At 58.4% G+C, this 15,964-nt stretch overlaps 1 protein-coding gene across 4 annotated transcripts in view; it reads right to left on the reverse strand.

Moving 5' to 3' along the window:
* Positions 1–4,189: 4,189 nt before the first annotated feature.
* The window catches only part of ZFYVE28 (zinc finger FYVE-type containing 28), a 74,294-nt gene continuing 62,519 nt past the window's right edge, over positions 4,190–15,964 (reverse strand). For all 4 annotated transcript variants that reach the window (XM_066384775.1, XM_066384770.1, XM_066384771.1 and 1 more), the window contains 5 exons: positions 12,165–12,298; positions 11,133–11,249; positions 9,777–9,881; positions 7,548–7,651; positions 4,190–5,392 (listed from right to left, as the gene is read on the reverse strand). In XM_066384775.1, the coding sequence (XP_066240872.1) occupies positions 5,261–5,392; positions 7,548–7,651; positions 9,777–9,881; positions 11,133–11,249; positions 12,165–12,298 (592 nt within the window). In that variant the 3' untranslated portion in view covers positions 4,190–5,260. The remainder of the gene's footprint in view (positions 5,393–7,547; positions 7,652–9,776; positions 9,882–11,132; positions 11,250–12,164; positions 12,299–15,964) is intronic.

Raw genomic sequence — 15,964 nt, forward strand, 5'->3', positions numbered from 1 at the left:
CCCCAGTCCTAAAGCAGCACTTCACCCAGGCTGAGTGCACCTGCCGGATACCGGCCCTCTTTTCCTGCGGTGAGGCGTGAGGTGCGTCGTGCCACCGAGGACAGCGCAGGTGCCTGGGGGTGACTGTGGGAACTGTGTGCCTGCCTGCCGCCTCCCAGCCTGAGACCAGAGGGGGTCGTCCCCACCTTGCTTCCCCATTTACCTCTAAGGCCCTTTCGGGACGCCTCACCCAGCCACACCGGGTGCCCCCGGGACTTCCCACCACCTGTGGGCGCTACGGCACCACAGGGAGTTGGGGTACAAGGGGACCGGGTCAGTGGCGGGAGCGAGAGGCTGGGCTGGAGGGCTGGGGCCTGGAGTGGGCGGAGGCGTCCGAGTCCCAGGCGGAGAGGGCAGCCCAGGAGACCGCACTGAGTGGGCCGGACTGCGGGAGGGTGGGGGGTAGGGGGAGGGAGGGGAGAAGGGAGGGCGCGGCGGGGTGGTTAGAGCCGACTGGCCCTAGCCCGGGCTGCCCTGTGCCGGAAGGCTGAGCCACAAGTGGGGGCAAGGAGCGGGGAGGGAGGGGCCGAGGGAGGACGTAGCAATGGGAGGGCGTGTGTACTGGTCTGGTTGAGGGCCCGCAATCTCTACACCAGCGCCTCCACGTGAGGGCGGGGCATAGGCGCCCTGGGGCTCCCTGCTGGTTCCCCCAGGAGGCAGGCGCGGCTCTGTAGTGCAGGTAGCCAGCAAGTGCCCCTCACCTCCTCCAGGGAGCCTTCCCTAAGCCCAGGCTCCCCGTTTTTTTCTCCTGCGCAGCCCTTCTGCCCTCTCCCTGCCATGAACTGTAGGGATCCTGGGCCTCACCCCAACATTCCCCTCCCCTTCCTGCTGCCTGGGCTTCTTTGGCCTGGTCCCTCTTGACCAGCACACCCATCTCCTCCTCCAGGAAGTTTTCTGGGCCCTGCAGGCCATGCCCAGGTGGCTCTAGCTGCTACATTCCGTCCTAGGATAGAAGCCTCCTAGTTACTTGGATGCCCTGAGAGCCTAAGTTCAAGAAACCATTCCCCTGACCTGTGGTGACGCAGTGGATAAAGCGTCGACCTCGAAATGCTGAGGTCGCCGGTGGGAAACCCTGGGCTTGCCTGGTCAAGGCGCATATGAGAGTTGATGCTTCCAGCTTCTCCCTCCTTCTCTCTCTCTGTCTCTCCTCTCTCTCCCTCTCTGTCTCTGTCTCTGTCCTTCTCTCTCTCCTCTCTAAAAATGAATAAATTTAAAAAATTAAAAAAAAAAAAAAAGAAAAGAAACCCATTCCCAACTCCCCATTTCTGGGTCCCGGTCATGCAGCTGCTTCTACACCCCAGGACAGCAGCTCAGGCTCTAGCATGTGTGACCTCTGCTGCCTCAGGATGGTACAGAGGCCTCTCATATCACAGGGTCTTGAGTGATGAGTGTGAGGTGATTGTGGCTAAATTGTGTTACTGCCCCTGATGGAGCTCAAGTCCCAGAAGTGGAGGCCCTGCCCACTGCTTGTGTGTGTCCAAACCACAAATCAGACATGTCCTCCCCTGCTCAGAACGGTCCCATGCCCCCTCCCCCCCGCCCATGCCTTCAGGAAGCAGCCTGGCATTTGGTCCCTGGGGTGACCCAGCCATGTTTCCCATCTGTGCTCCCCCTGCTGAGAGCATCACAATTTTTCACTCTCAGTGCTGTTCTGTGCTGAGCACCCAATTCTCCAGACACCCTGCTCACCCCTATAGGCCCAGCTGGTACAGCCAGCTGCAACGACCTCAGACCTGTAGAGCCCCAAGAGCAGGGCAGGTCTGGAGTGGCTGGGTACACATCCTTGCCAAGCTCAGGGGGAGGCTCCAGCCTGAGTTACCCTGACCATTTGGGAGCAGATGAACACATCAGCGGAACCCAAAGCCTTGCACATGTTTAAGTCTTTGGTGTGAGATTGAGTTTGAGTCACTGCTCTGTGCTGGACTGGAATCCATTTCTCCCCAGTCTCGGAGGCAGGAGAGAGACTCTGACTGGCTGATTGGCCTCCTGCAAAGGGACCCTACCTAGGCTCTGCCCTGATAATGTCTGTGAGGGTAGGAACTGGGGCCACCATACAATGGGAAGGCTGCCTGGAGGAGGTGGCTCTGGATAGGCCTGGGAGGAGACCAGCGCCTCCAGGATTGTGGGTCATGTGGGTGACATAGTGTGAGTGATTTGAGTCTCACCCACCTCCCCTAGCTCCCGCTGCAGAGTCCCGAGAACAGATGGAGCTGCCCCCTTCCATGGTGTTGTCAGTCCTCACACCAACCCTGGGGGTCCAAGGTGTCCAGCTCAGACCAGGACCTCTTCTCCCCCCCCCCTCCAGGTGAACCATTTGGTTTGTGACCTGCCTTGCCTGGGGTCCTTGCTAAGCCAGGACCCTCTCTGGACCCTTCACCCCCATTAAGGACCTGGGGGGCTAGAGCCTGGCCAGCAGGTGCAGCTGCGCTGGGGGTCCTGTCTGGACCTGGAATGCCCATCCACAGTGGAGAACCCTGCAGCCAGCGAGTGCTCCAGTGGCCTGCAATGCTGTGGCAATCAGACCACGCTGGGAGGGCAGGCAGTGGGATGGGCGCCCCCTGGTGGCCATTAGAGGCTGCAGCAAGGGCCCTGGAGGGAGTCCCGCCCTGGGCCATATAGGAGGGCAAAGGGCGGGCCCCCCAACGCTGCCCCTCCCACTTGGCCTCCTGGGGTGATATCGGTCCATTCCCTTCATCAGAAACCATGACACTTACAGTCTTTTCTGCCTTCATGTGCTACCCGCACCCCCGCCAGGGTCACAGAGCCAGTGGGTCCGTGGCTGCCCACCTGGGGTTTTCCAGGGGATTATGGGCAGGACCTGAGAGCAGGCTGGCTGGACCTGAGCGTGTTTGTGGGGAATAGACGAGCCATAAATAGGGATAGGCAGCAGGGGCACCTCCAGAGACCAGGATGTGTGTGTGGGGTTGTTGGGGGGGGGGGTGGATTGAGCTGAGTGTGCAGTGGGAGGGGATAGGACCACTGGGGCTTCCCCATTCTCCACCCCCCCCACACACCACTTCCTCAAGGCCAGGCATGGTGGCTTTCTCTGCCCCCCTACCCTGCCTACTGAGCCCACTTGGATAGAGTGCTGGGTGCTCCATCCCAGGCCCTCCGTTTGGTCACCTGCCCGAAGGGGTTACAGGCTGCATGCATGTGGATCTTGAGTACCTTGGTGGGGGCTGGGAGGGAGGGGGAGGTAGCCAGGTCTAGGGCCCCTGCCTGTGACTGGAAGTGTAAGAGTGTGTTGGAGAGCACGCTGGCCTTCTCCCTAGGCCTGTGCACAGCCCAGAGAGGGGTGAGGTGGGCGATCCAGACCCAGGTGTGTCTGGCTCCTGGCACAGCCCTCAGACTTCCTCCAGCTGCCAGACAGGAGTGCTCCATGCTGGTGGAGTTCCCATCTCCAGAGCTGCCTTCCCTCTTCATGACACAGGCTCTGTTTCCGCTGCTGCCTCTCGTGTAACCCTTGTAAGAGCCCACAACCTGGCTGTGCTGCCCACCTACTTCCGTGAGCCTCCGTTTTCCCATGTGACACAGGGATCCTGCTCCTTCGAGGGACTGTCAGTCATGGGAAGTGGAGGGGTCAGCACTAAGAAAACAGTAGCAGGAAGGATGACGATGATGGTGGCAATGGGGACACTGAGGCTCGGGAAGGCTGAATGGCTCAAGGTCCAAGGCCGGATTGCTGGGCTGATTCCAAATTGGGACCTCTTGGCAATCTCCCTGAGCCCACCCTAGGGTCTCCCAGTCCTGAGCCCCTGCTGTGGGTGGGCAGTGGGGCCATTCCTTCTAAATCCTTCCTGAGCGGGTAAACTCTGCCTTAGACTGACCCCTCTGTGCCCCCATCCCCAGCCCTGGCTTTAACCCTGGAGTGGAGCCAGCCTTGAAGAAGGGCAGAGGGATCACCTGTCCCCAGCGGGCGGGTGTTCGACTACTGGAGCCCTCTCAGGAAGGGGTGGGGGATGTGTAGCCACCCTCCTCCTGGGGGCTGGTGGGAAGAAAGCCAATCCTGCCCTTCGATTGTCCCAAGAGTCCAGAAGCCCCCAGCTTCCTGGGGGAGAGTGCACGTGAGCAAGAACACCGTCACTTCCCAGAAGAAAGAAAGGCGTCCGTGCTGCTCACATGGGAAACAAGAGTGTCTGCAATCCGTAAATAGATTTATGGAAATGGTTTCGAATTACAGCATTTAGAAAATAAAAATAATCTCAATACATAATATTCACTCCATTATATACTTTCCCACACACACACACACAGAAGCCATCTTTGTGCAGGTAGGTGTATTCCACCGTTAAATAGTAATTGGGGTTATCCTATAAAAGAATCAATAGGTGTGTCCTCTCTAAAAATAAAGCTGCAATCATCACTGTAATGTGAAGCCTGAGATTTAAGCCTGAGGAGGTGTCCGTGCTGGGGCCCCACCACTCCAGGGTCTGAGGGGGGTGGGCCAGGGTCCCAGGGGTGCAGAGGGAAGGGGGTAGTGGCAGCCAAGTGGGTGACATCCAGTGGTCCTTGGCTGCCTGGGGAGCCCTGGCCTGAGAGCCTCTGCCTGTGAGTCTACATGCTGCCCCCTCCCCGTCAGCAGGTGGACAAGGGTGGGCAGGCGAGGCAAGGGCACGGTTCACCGAAAGGACCACTGGGCGCAATGAGATGTGTGTTGCTCAGCCAAGGCCCTGAGGGCAGCGGGACGTGGGGGCGCAGGAGGATGAGATGGGTGCCTTCCGCTCAGGGCACTGGGGAGAAATGGACAGCCTGGTCTTTCTGGTTTGGCAAGCACACGGGGGGGGGGGGAGCCCCGCGGAGTCTGAGGACTGGCCTCTCTCCTGGAGGTGTCCACCCTCAGCGGGCCTCACCCCCAGGTGCTGAGGCTGCCCGCAGCTCAGACCTCAACCCCAATTTCCTGTCCCTGGACTAAGCAGGCCTCCCACTGTGGCTGAGCCTTCAGGGGCAGCGGCTCAGCAGGGCAGGTAGAGGGGCCGGGAGAAGAGCCCACCCTACTGGCCAAAGCTGACCTTCTGTTGGCCCCCGTGGGTGGGGAGGCCAGCGTGGCTGGGACCGAGGTGCTGGGTGTTCTGGAAGGCTCTGCAGCAGCAGCAGCAGCAGCTTGATGAAATGCAGTGAAAACCCTCCAGAAACCAGCATCTGGATGGAGGAGGCGGGGAGCGCGGGTGCCTTCTGGGAGTTCTTTGGGGCCTGGGAGGTCTGGGAAGCGCCCAGGGCCCTGTCAGATGCCCGCCTTGTCGCTGTAGAAGGGCGTGACGTGGAACATGTAGCAGTGCGTGCACACGCGGACGGGCTTCACCTGTCCGTAGCGGGGCAGCGGGGCCGAGTGGGAGGAGCAGCGGGAGCAGAAGATCTGGAAGACAGCAGGGGGCCGTGAGCCACCCCTGACCTTGGCCTTGTAGGGAGAGTGCCGGGAGGACAGGGTCACAGCCCCGACCTTGGCCTCGTAGGGAGAGTGCCTGGAGGACAGGGTCACAGCCCCGACCTTGGCCTCGTAGGGAGAGTGCCGGGAGGACAGGGTCACAGCCCCGACCTTGGCCTCGTAGGGAGAGTGCCTGGAGGACAGGGTCACAGCCCCGACCTTGGCCTCGTAGGGAGAGTGCCCGGAGGACAGGGCCGGAGCCCCAACCTTGGCCTCGTAGGGAGAGTGCCCGGAGGACAGGGCCGGAGCCCCAACCTTGGCCTCGTAGGGAGAGTGCCCGGAGGACAGGGTCACAGCCCCGACCTTGGCCTCGTAGGGAGAGTGCCCGGAGGACAGGGTCAGAGCCCCGACCTTGGCCTCGTAGGGAGAGTGCCGGGAGGACAGGGTCACAGCCCCGTCCTTGGCCTCGTAGGGAGAGTGCCCGGAGGACAGGGTCACAGCCCCGACCTTGGCCTCGTAGGGAGAGTGCCCGGAGGACAGGGTCACAGCCCCGACCTTGGCCTCGTAGGGAGAGTGCCCGGAGGACAGGGTCACAGCCCCGACCTTGGCCTCGTAGGGAGAGTGCCCGGAGGACAGGGTCGGAGCCCCGACCTTGGCCTCGTAGGGAGAGTGCCCGGAGGACAGGGTCGGAGCCCCGACCTTGGCCTCGTAGGGAGAGTGCCCGGAGGACAGGGTCACAGCCCCGACCTTGGCCTCGTAGGGAGAGTGCCCGGAGGACAGGGTCGGAGCCCCGACCTTGGCCTCGTAGGGAGAGTGCCCGGAGGACAGGGTCGGAGCCCCGACCTTGGCCTCGTAGGGAGAGTGCCCGGAGGACAGGGTCACAGCCCCGACCTTGGCCTCGTAGGGAGAGTGCCCGGAGGACAGGGTCGGAGCCCCGACCTTGGCCTCGTAGGGAGAGTGCCCGGAGGACAGGGTCGGAGCCCCGACCTTGGCCTCGTAGGGAGAGTGCCCAGAGGACAGGGTCACAGCCCTGACCTTGGCCTCGTAGGGAGAGTGCCGGGAGGACAGGGTCACAGCCCCGACCTTGGCCTCGTAGGGAGAGTGCCCGGAGGACAGGGTCACAGCCCCGACCTTGGCCTCGTAGGGAGAGTGCCCGGAGGACAGGGCCAGAGCCCCGACCTTGGCCTCGTAGGGAGAGTGCCCGGAGGACAGGGTCACAGCCCCGACCTTGGCCTCGTAGGGAGAGTGCCCGGAGGACAGGGCCAGAGCCCCGACCTTGGCCTCGTAGGGAGAGTGCCCGGAGGACAGGGTCACAGCCCCGACCTTGGCCTCGTAGGGAGAGTGCCTGGAGGACAGGGTCACAGCCCCGACCTTGGCCTCGTAGGGAGAGTGCCCGGAGGACAGGGCCAGAGCCCCGACCTTGGCCTCGTAGGGAGAGTGCCCGGAGGACAGGGTCACAGCCCCGACCTTGGCCTCGTAGGGAGAGTGCCCAGAGGACAGGGTCACAGCCCCGACCTTGGCCTCGTAGGGAGAGTGCCCGGAGGACAGGGTCGGAGCCCCGACCTTGGCCTCGTAGGGAGAGTGCCCAGAGGACAGGGTCACAGCCCTGACCTTGGCCTCGTAGGGAGAGTGCCCGGAGGACAGGGTCACAGCCCCGACCTTGGCCTCGTAGGGAGAGTGCCCGGAGGACAGGGTCACAGCCCCGACCTTGGCCTCGTAGGGAGAGTGCCCGGAGGACAGGGTCACAGCCCCGACCTTGGCCTCGTAGGGAGAGTGCCCGGAGGACAGGGTCAGAGCCCCGCACACCCCAGCATCCCGCACATCCCTCCCCTCTCGACCAGGGAGGGCATTAGCAGACAGGGGTGTGCTGGCCCCACTGTCGGGCTGGGACCTTCAGGAAAACCTGGGACAGGTTGTGGCTCCAGACCAGGTCCGGGAGAGCGTCCCAGGCCCCAGACTAAGGTGGCCACAGACTCCTGTTCAGCAGGGAGGGGACATGGCACCATCCAGACCCTGTGGGCCGAGTGCCCAGAGTCCGACTGTGCCCAGTCAGCGCAGGGCCTAGGCTCAGGGGCCTCTGTGCCACATCCTCGTCTGACTTCCAGACCCTGAGCAGTCCGTGGGCAGGCCCCCAGATCCCACTTACCTTCCCACAGCTGCGGCAATGGTGCTTCCTGCGGATGACGGTGAAGGGCGCTTTGCATGCGGTGCAGAAGCTGCAGGCCTCGTCGGGGACCCACTCAGGCGGGTCTGTGACAAGAGAGCGGGGGACACGTCAGGCAGAGGGAGCCACACAACAGTGACAATGGGGACAGGTGGGCTGGAGAGGGGGGTCAGAGAGAGGTGTGCAGGAGCCCCCGGCCAGGTAGCTGGCAGCCCTGCCCCCCGTCTCCATTCCTCCCCTGGACTCATCCTGGGCTGAGAGTTTTGGGAAATTGGCGGCATCGCGAGGGTCATTATTCACAGCTGTGGGCAGTGCCTGTCGATCAGACCCTAGCTGCAGCCTGAGTCTCACCCAGGACTCAGGACACAGCTCGAGTTCCACCTGGATGACCCTCTCCCAAGCCTCCCTCTGCCTGCACCCCCCTGTCAGGGACCCTGGGCAAAGGTGAAGGCTGAGAAATGAAGTAATCAACCCCGTCTGTGACACTCTCAATCAATGCTGTCTGGCGTCAGGGGTCCCGGTCCCACCTCCCATGTTGTCCTTCATCCTCTGCAGTTCTCAGGTTCTTGGGGGCCCTGGGGGCCAGGTAGACCCCTCATCTCATCTACTGGAGGCCAAGGCTGGCTGCCCACCCCACCCCATCATCTGTGCAGCCTAGGCAGGAACCAGGGGCCGGGGCTACCTCCTCCCACAGGGGCACGTGGACCACCCTCTCTCATTCTCAAGGTGCTCTGAAATGGGGGGGGGGCATGCTGGCTCAAGAAGCAGCTTGTGTGACAAGATGGTCATTTCCCTCCCATCCTGGACACCTAGGGGACCACCATGTACCAGGCTTGAGGCCAGCACCAACACTCAGAGGGGAAACGGTCACTTCAGATAGCTCCCTGAGCCACAGAATGTTTTCAGAGGATCTGTCCGTCCTCCAAGACCCTGGCCTCACCCTGAGCACCTCCACACAGAACTGGTCCAGGTCACCCATCCATTAGAGACCTGGGGTCCCTTCACCTCCCTCTCACCTCCTTACCTGCCATCCTCCCAAGGATCCTATCAGCTCATCCTACACCACAGGGGAGTCATTTCTCATGCTTATGCCCCCACACAGCCCCATAAAATCCCCGGTTGGCCCCACTGAAGCCCTGGATGGCACCTGTGAGCCCCTGGGGGCCACCCCAGGCTGGGGCCTCCAGCTCAGACGGACGAGTGCAGACCCTCGCCTGGGAGAGACCCTGAGGGATCTGAGGACTTTCTGGGCCTGGCCCCCATTGTGTGGCCCTGTCGTGGGGTGCTCAGGAACCCGGGGGCCTGTGCCGTGCCTGACCCTCTTCACACACTCGATGTGCATCCCCAGTGACCAGGCAGCACCGAGGTGGGCCCTGAACCAGGGACCGGCAGGGGCCAGCGCGGCCAGCCAGGCACGCAGGGAGTGACGGGACCTGTGGCCTGTCGCAGGGCGACTGCAGCCTCCCTGCGTTCTGATGGCATGTGACACCACTCGGGCCGATCGGCCATTGCCCACCTCAGCACCTCCCTTAACCATCGAGTGTGAGAGTGTGCCCGTCCGAAGGCCCTGGGCCTCCCTCCTCACAGAGATGCTGTCAGGGCTCCAACCAGCCTTGGATGCTCCCGCCCTGACCAGCAAGCAAGCCACCAGGCCTGTGGGGGACCAGGGAGTCCCCGACCTCCAGGCTAGTGAGGGATCAGGGGTCCCCAAACTCCAGTGTAGGAGAGGAGCATGGGCCCCTGCTCTGCAGGGCAGTGGGGGAGCAGAGGGTCCCTGGCCTCTAGGCTGGTATGGGAGCAGGGAGTCCTGCTTCCACATGGCCAGACACCCCGGCAGGTCCCTGTGCAGAGGCTGCTATGGGAGGCCTGTTTTACGGTGTCCATGAAGGCTGGGGAGGGTGTTCAAGTGTGTGCCCATGCCCCAGGACCGGCCGCCTCCAGCACAGCCCAAGGCGGGCCCCCAGCAGCTCCCGCTCTTCACGCCCGTGTGCCCAGACTATAAAAGACATTAAGTAACTGGCTTGAGGTTGATGGGCGGTAGGTAAGGGGACCCTGCGTGCACCACCCTGGGAGCCAGGGAGGAGAGGCTGGGATGGGAAGCCACATGCCCAGGTGACCTGGGTGGGAGTCAGCGGGGGGAGTGCTGTCTTCGCGGAGCGCCGGTCTGGGATAGGGAGGCAACGTCCAGACAGGCCGGAGCTCCACACGCACCTTCCAAGTCCCCGTCTCGGGTCTTGGCTGCAAGTTCAGAGGATGACAGGGTCTCCTGGCACAGGGCGCAGTCCTCCAAGGCCGCGCTCCGCAGGGTCTGGGTGACTAAAAAGGAAAGGGTGACTGCTGGGGTCCATGTGGCATCACCTGTCCCTTGTCAGTGCATCCTGGTGCTGCCAGCGGGGGGGGGGGGGCGAGCTCCCCTAAACCCAGCAACAGTCCTGCATCCTTCCCGGGGGCAAGGGGTGGGCACTGCCCTGTCACCTGCTCTCACCAAATAATTCAGTTGTGTGTGTGCAAGATTGCCTCTGTGTGTATGCATGTGTGAGAACATGCCTGTAGGCATCGCACGCGTGTGTGTGCTGCTGTGAGAGCATGTGTACAAGAGCATGCTGGCGGGCCTGCGCTGTGTGGAGTGTGTACATGTAAGGAAGGGTCACTGACGGCCATTCCCCCTCATTGAAACACAGGATCCATGTTCCCTCCTTGACTCTGGGCTGGCCCCTGACCACTCGGACAACTAGAATTCGACAGAAGTGACGCTGTGCCATGTCAAGGACATGTCTTTCAGAGGATGGGCACCATGGCTCTGGCCAGAGAGCTTGGTTGGTTAGAGTGTTATTCCGCTACGCCGAGGTCGCTGGTTCAGTCCCCAGTCAGGGTACATATAAGAATCAACCAATGATGGCATGAATAGATGGGACCAGTCCATGTTCCTCTCTCTGGGTCTCTTTCCCTTCCTCTCTTTTAAAATATCAATTAGGGCCTGATCTGTGGTGGCGCAGTGGATAAAGCATCAATGCAGTAGATAAAGCTGAGGTTGCAGGTTCAAAACCCTGGGCTTGCCTGGTCAAGGCACATATGGGAGTTGATGCTTCCTGCTCCTCCCCCCTTCTCTCTCTCTCTCTCTCTCTCTCTCTCTCTCTCTCTCTCTCTCTCACTCTCCTCTATAATGAATAAATAAATAAAAATCTTTAAAAAATATATCAATTAGAAAAAAAGAAAGACAGAGGACGGCACTGTCCACCCAGTCTCTCAGCCGTCACCGGCTGGGAGCGTGTGCAGAGGGCAGGAACAGGTGCTGCCATCATGAGCGTCTGTGTGGTGGGTGTCACCACTGTTCCAGGTAGGTGGCATCTTGGGGAAGTTCCAGGGCCTGTGGTGTGCGCTCCTGGGTCCCAAGCAGGGAGGCTGGCTGGCACTGCTGGGTGGTTTCTTTTAGGATTGTGACAGGTCGTGTAAAAGCTGGGTGGCTGCAGAGACATGTATGTGCCCAGGGTTGGGAGTGTGGGTTCCTGGGGACACAGGACACCAGGGTCAGCACGGCTGCAAAGCCTGTTCCGAGATGGCACTCACCCTTCTTTAACTTTTCCTTGTCGTCCATTTCCGGCTTGGTGGCCATGACCTCAAAAAGGGTCTTGAGAATACTCCTGAGGTCACTGGCGTAGTTGGTCTGCAGCTGGTCAGCCACACCTGAGAGAGGGGGACAACAAAAAAAAAGGAGCATAGTAGGCTGGCAGGTTGGGGACTTGGTGCTTGTAGCTGGTGGGACCCAGCCAGAGCTCACGGTCTGAGACCAGCACGACCTCAGATGGGTCAGGGCACAAGCAGCTGCTCAGCCCTGGGAACATTTCTTCAGCAGAAGTAAAAAGCTCAGGGTTCATCTTATTCTTCGGGTCACAGCCACCGCCGCTAAGCTGTCCTGGCCACTCACTGAGGGCTGATCTCAGAGCCCCGAATGCTGCCCACCTCTAGCAGCACCTTCCACTGTCGTGGCTACTCGGGCACCTAGATGTGCCCTTCTCCCTAGCAAACACTGTTGCCCCAAATAATTAGACTCCAGGGCCGCAGCGGCTTGTGGGCTGCAGGTGGACCCTGCCAGGAAGTGGTGCCCAACGCCCAGCTCCTCTGCGCTCCCCTGCTCCGAGATCCTAGCCACTTCCTGGCAGGAAAACACTTCCCCTCTCCCACTGACAGAGGCTCTCTCCTTCTAGAAATTCCGTGGACTCAGCCCCTCTCGGTCAATAGCAACACTAGCTCCTTAGGCTGCCATTTACAGCAAAGCCAGGGAGAAGCTGTGAGCACCCCATCAGCATACAGGCGCCCTGTTACCCAACCCAGCGACAAGACCCGGGGGAGGGGCACATGCTTCCGGTGGCTCCTTGTGTGCCAGCTGTACTGAGCACGTGCTAGGCACCACGTTCCTTTTAACCTCGAAATCGACCCTGTGGTCCGTTCTGGCAAATGGCCCTGACCTCAAAAAGGGTCTTGAGAATACTCCTGAGGTCACTGGCGTAGTTGGTCTGCAGTGAGTGAACGGAAGCATGGCCCTAGCCGTCCACAAGCCCACGCCCACGCCCACGCCCGCCCCAGACCCACACGCGGCACCTGAGATGCAGACGAACAGGCGATGGATCAGGTCGTGACTGCCGTGGAACCTGGATCGGATCTTCTCTCGCGTGGCCGTGGGGGCCGCCTGTGGCGCGGTCTTGTCCGAGGAGCAGTCCCCCGCTGCGGAGACACTGCACACAGAAGCAAACACGGGGTGCGTGGGGGTGGGGCGGACAGGGGTTTCTGTCGCCCCGCAAAGCAAGCACCTCTGTGCCCTGGAGGCTCCCAAGCCACACGCTGGGCGGCCCCTTCCTGCACTGGCTTTAACATTATTCCCTGACTTCCTCCTGGGGAAGGAAGGTTCGCTGCATCCGCTTAGAGTATCTGGGGGCCCTGATCCAGCCACACGCGTCTCTGCAGGAGATAGAAGAAGGCCCGGACACACCGGGAGAGGAGGAAGCTGAGGACTCGACAAAGAAGCTGGAGTGACAGCAGCCCCACAAGCCCCAGAAACACCGGGGGCCCCCAGAAGCACTGGGGGCCACCAGAGGTCGGAAGGGGCGGGCAGGCTCCTCCCCAGCCCCCAGGGGGTGTCGTGGCAGCTTTCTGAAGCTGCTATTCAGGGGTTACCTGGCAGCTCCATCAGCAGTCACAGGTCGGGTGCCCCCATGCCCAACTCTGGGGAGGGGTGTCTACTGATTCCCGATTCTTAAACCGTTTACCTCCCATCTCCTATTTCTGTCATTTGATTCTACTTTCTGGGGAATTTCCTACATTTTTTTTTCTTCTTTCAATTTCCCCTTGACATTTTCATTTCCTGCTCTCACTGTAGTTTCATGCCTGAGAAATCCTTTATCTACCTAGAATAGTCCTTATAGATGTTAAAGTGTTGCGCTGGCTGCGTGCAACACTTGAACAATCTCGGTGGTGGGAGGAGCCCGCTGGGCTCTTTCCAGGCAGGAGGCGTGGCCCTCCCCCAAGCAAGGTCCTCAGAGGGAGGAGCTGGGGTGGGGTTGGGGTGTAAACACCCCCGCGACTTTGGAATAAGCCTCTGGCTCCAGGAGAGTCAAACAGGTGGGTGGCCCACCCATCGCGGCTGGCCGGGTATCTGCCTCACTCCACCCTGCGCAGCCACACACGCAGCACATGGGATGTTTCCAGTCAAAGCTTCAGCAAGGACAGAAAACCAACGATGTGGTCCAGCCGGTCAAGGATGGGGACCTGTCGGAGATGGGAGTGCGGCTGGCTCCCAGGGTGCGGGGACCCCTTCATCCACACACACCGGGGAGACGCAAGGCTGCTCATCTGACTCAGGCACATTGATCGACCAAGTGCAAAGTCATTTCAGAAGCACAAAGATGTGATGTTCTCAAGAATTCAGCCCCCACCCCCGCCCCCGCCAAGGCCACAAGGCCAGCTGTCACCACAGAGGGAGGCTGGGCCGCAAGAGGCCACGAGCTCTGCGGGGTTCCTTTCTTCAGTCAGGAGGGTGGGGTGGGTAGGGAGGTGCGTGATTGTGCATTATATTGGCACGCTCCAACACTAGTGTCATTGTGGAATAGTGTAATGACTGATCATGTATGAGTACTTAATATTTCACTGGAACACAAAGCTGGGGTTGGGGCTGGGCGTGCCAGCCAAGGGGACTTAGGGCTCAGCTAGGACCCTAAGGGGACCTACTGCTCTTCCCTGCTGGCTGCTGGGTTTCTGACCAGGAAGCCCCTGACTCAGCTTGGGAGCGGGGAGCTGAGTAAGGAAAGGGGATGGGGTCTTCACTGTCCAGGGGTTCCATTTCATTCAGTACCCCCCAGTCTCTGTGACAGCTTCACCCAAAAGATTTGAAAGCAGACACTCAAACAAAAACTGTACTTATCCGGGAGGGGAGGGAGGAGAAGGAGGGGGTTGGGGGAGGGGAGGGGCACAAAGAAAACCAGTTAGAAGGTGACGGAAGACAACTGGACTTTGGGTGATGGGAATGCAGCATAATCAAATGTCAAAATAACCTAGAGATGTTTTCTCTGAACATATATACTCTGATTTATCAATGTCACCCCATTAAAATTAATAAAAAAAAAACAGTGAAGAGAAAATATATATTAAAAAAATACTGTACTCATCCAGTAGTAAACCTTCACTTAACCTTGTCAATAGGTTCTGCAAGTTTAAGTGAAACAATGTGTCACGGAACCAACTGTATAGGCTAATCGACATAAACAAGAGTTAACTTTCCATGGCAACTCAATGTTGCAGCAAAATAAAGTTGAACAAAATGACCTGATTCCAGGACCAATAGGTGGAGTAGCCCTGGCTGGGCAGCTCAGTTGGTTGGAGCATCATTCAGATACGACAAAGTGGCAGTTCGATCCCCAATCAGGGCACATACAAGAATGAATCAATGAATGCATAAATAAGTAGAACAACAAACTGCTATTTCTCTCTGCCTCTCTCCCTTCCTCTCTGTCTAAAATCAATCAATCTATTTTTAAAAGGTGGGAGCAATCAAAGTGCCCATCAACAGAGGAATAAATAAACAAAATGTGGTCCCTCCAGACAATGGAATTTTCTTCAGCCTTAAAAAGGAAGAGAATTCTGACACCTGTTACAACATGGATGACCCTTGGGGACAACAGGCTGAGTGAAATAAGTCAGTCCACAAAGAAAAAATATTGTACGACTCCACTCGTGTGAGGTACTCAGAGTGGTCATAACCCTATAGACAAAAAGTAGAATGGTGGTCCGCAGGGAAGGGTATTTAAAGAGGGATAGTGTTTCAGTTTTCAAAGATGAAAGAGTTCTGGATACTGAGTGGCAGTGGCGGTCACTGTGTTATGGATGTGCATGATGTCGTTGAATTGTACACTTAAAATGAATAAATAGTACATTTTATGTTATATCTATTTTACCAAAATCAAAAAGTGGGGAAAAGAAGAGTTAGGACAAGGGGAGAACGGAGGAAGAGAAACTGAGGTCTGTGTGGTCAAGAGGCTGAACCAGCTTGGCGTAAAATACTGATACAGGAGGTGAAGAGTGAACGCATGCTGGCTCCGGCTGGTTAGGTCTGTCGGTTAAGAGTGTTGCTCCGAAACAACAAGGTTGAAGGTTCGATCCCTGGTTAGGGCACACACAGGCAGCAACCAAAAAATGCACGACTGAGTGGAACAACAAATGCTTCCCTTCCCCCTCCCCTCTCTCTTCCTTGCTCTCTGTTTCTCTAAAAATCAATAAAAGTTAAGCTCTGGGCAGATAGCTCTGGAGCTCCATCCCAGAGCACGGAGTTGCCGGTTTGATTCTCGAACAGGGCACATACAGGAGCAGCTCTCTCTCTCTCTTCCTGCCTCTCCCAAAAAACAAAAACGAAACAAAACAAGTGAATATATGCTAAACACCACTGGAGTGAAATTTATGGTATATATACTGTACAGGATGGGGCAAAAGTAGCTTTACAGTCGTATGTGAGGCAGAGTTGATTCTTATAGATTCTTATATTATTATTTACTAATTGTGTTATTTTCCACGTGAACAACTGTAAACCCACCCTATATATCAATAAAGCTATTAGTTTTATTTTATTTTTTAATTTATTTTTAGAGAGGAGAGAGAGAGGAGAGAGAGAGAGAGAGAGAGAGAGAGAAGGGGGGAGGAGCTGGAAGCATCAACTCTCATATGTGCCTTGACCAGGCAAGCCCAGGGTTTCGAACCGGCGACCTCAGTATTTCCAGGTCGACACTTTATCCACTGCGCCACCACAGGTCTAAAGCTATTAGTTTTTAAAAATCAATTATATCAAGATATGGTAGCAGTAAACAAACTAAAAATGAAATTAAGAAACAATCCTATGTACAATGGTCTCAAAAAGG

Source organism: Saccopteryx leptura, chromosome 5 (genome assembly GCF_036850995.1).
Source record: "Saccopteryx leptura isolate mSacLep1 chromosome 5, mSacLep1_pri_phased_curated, whole genome shotgun sequence".
Taxonomy (NCBI): Eukaryota; Metazoa; Chordata; class Mammalia; order Chiroptera; family Emballonuridae; genus Saccopteryx; species Saccopteryx leptura.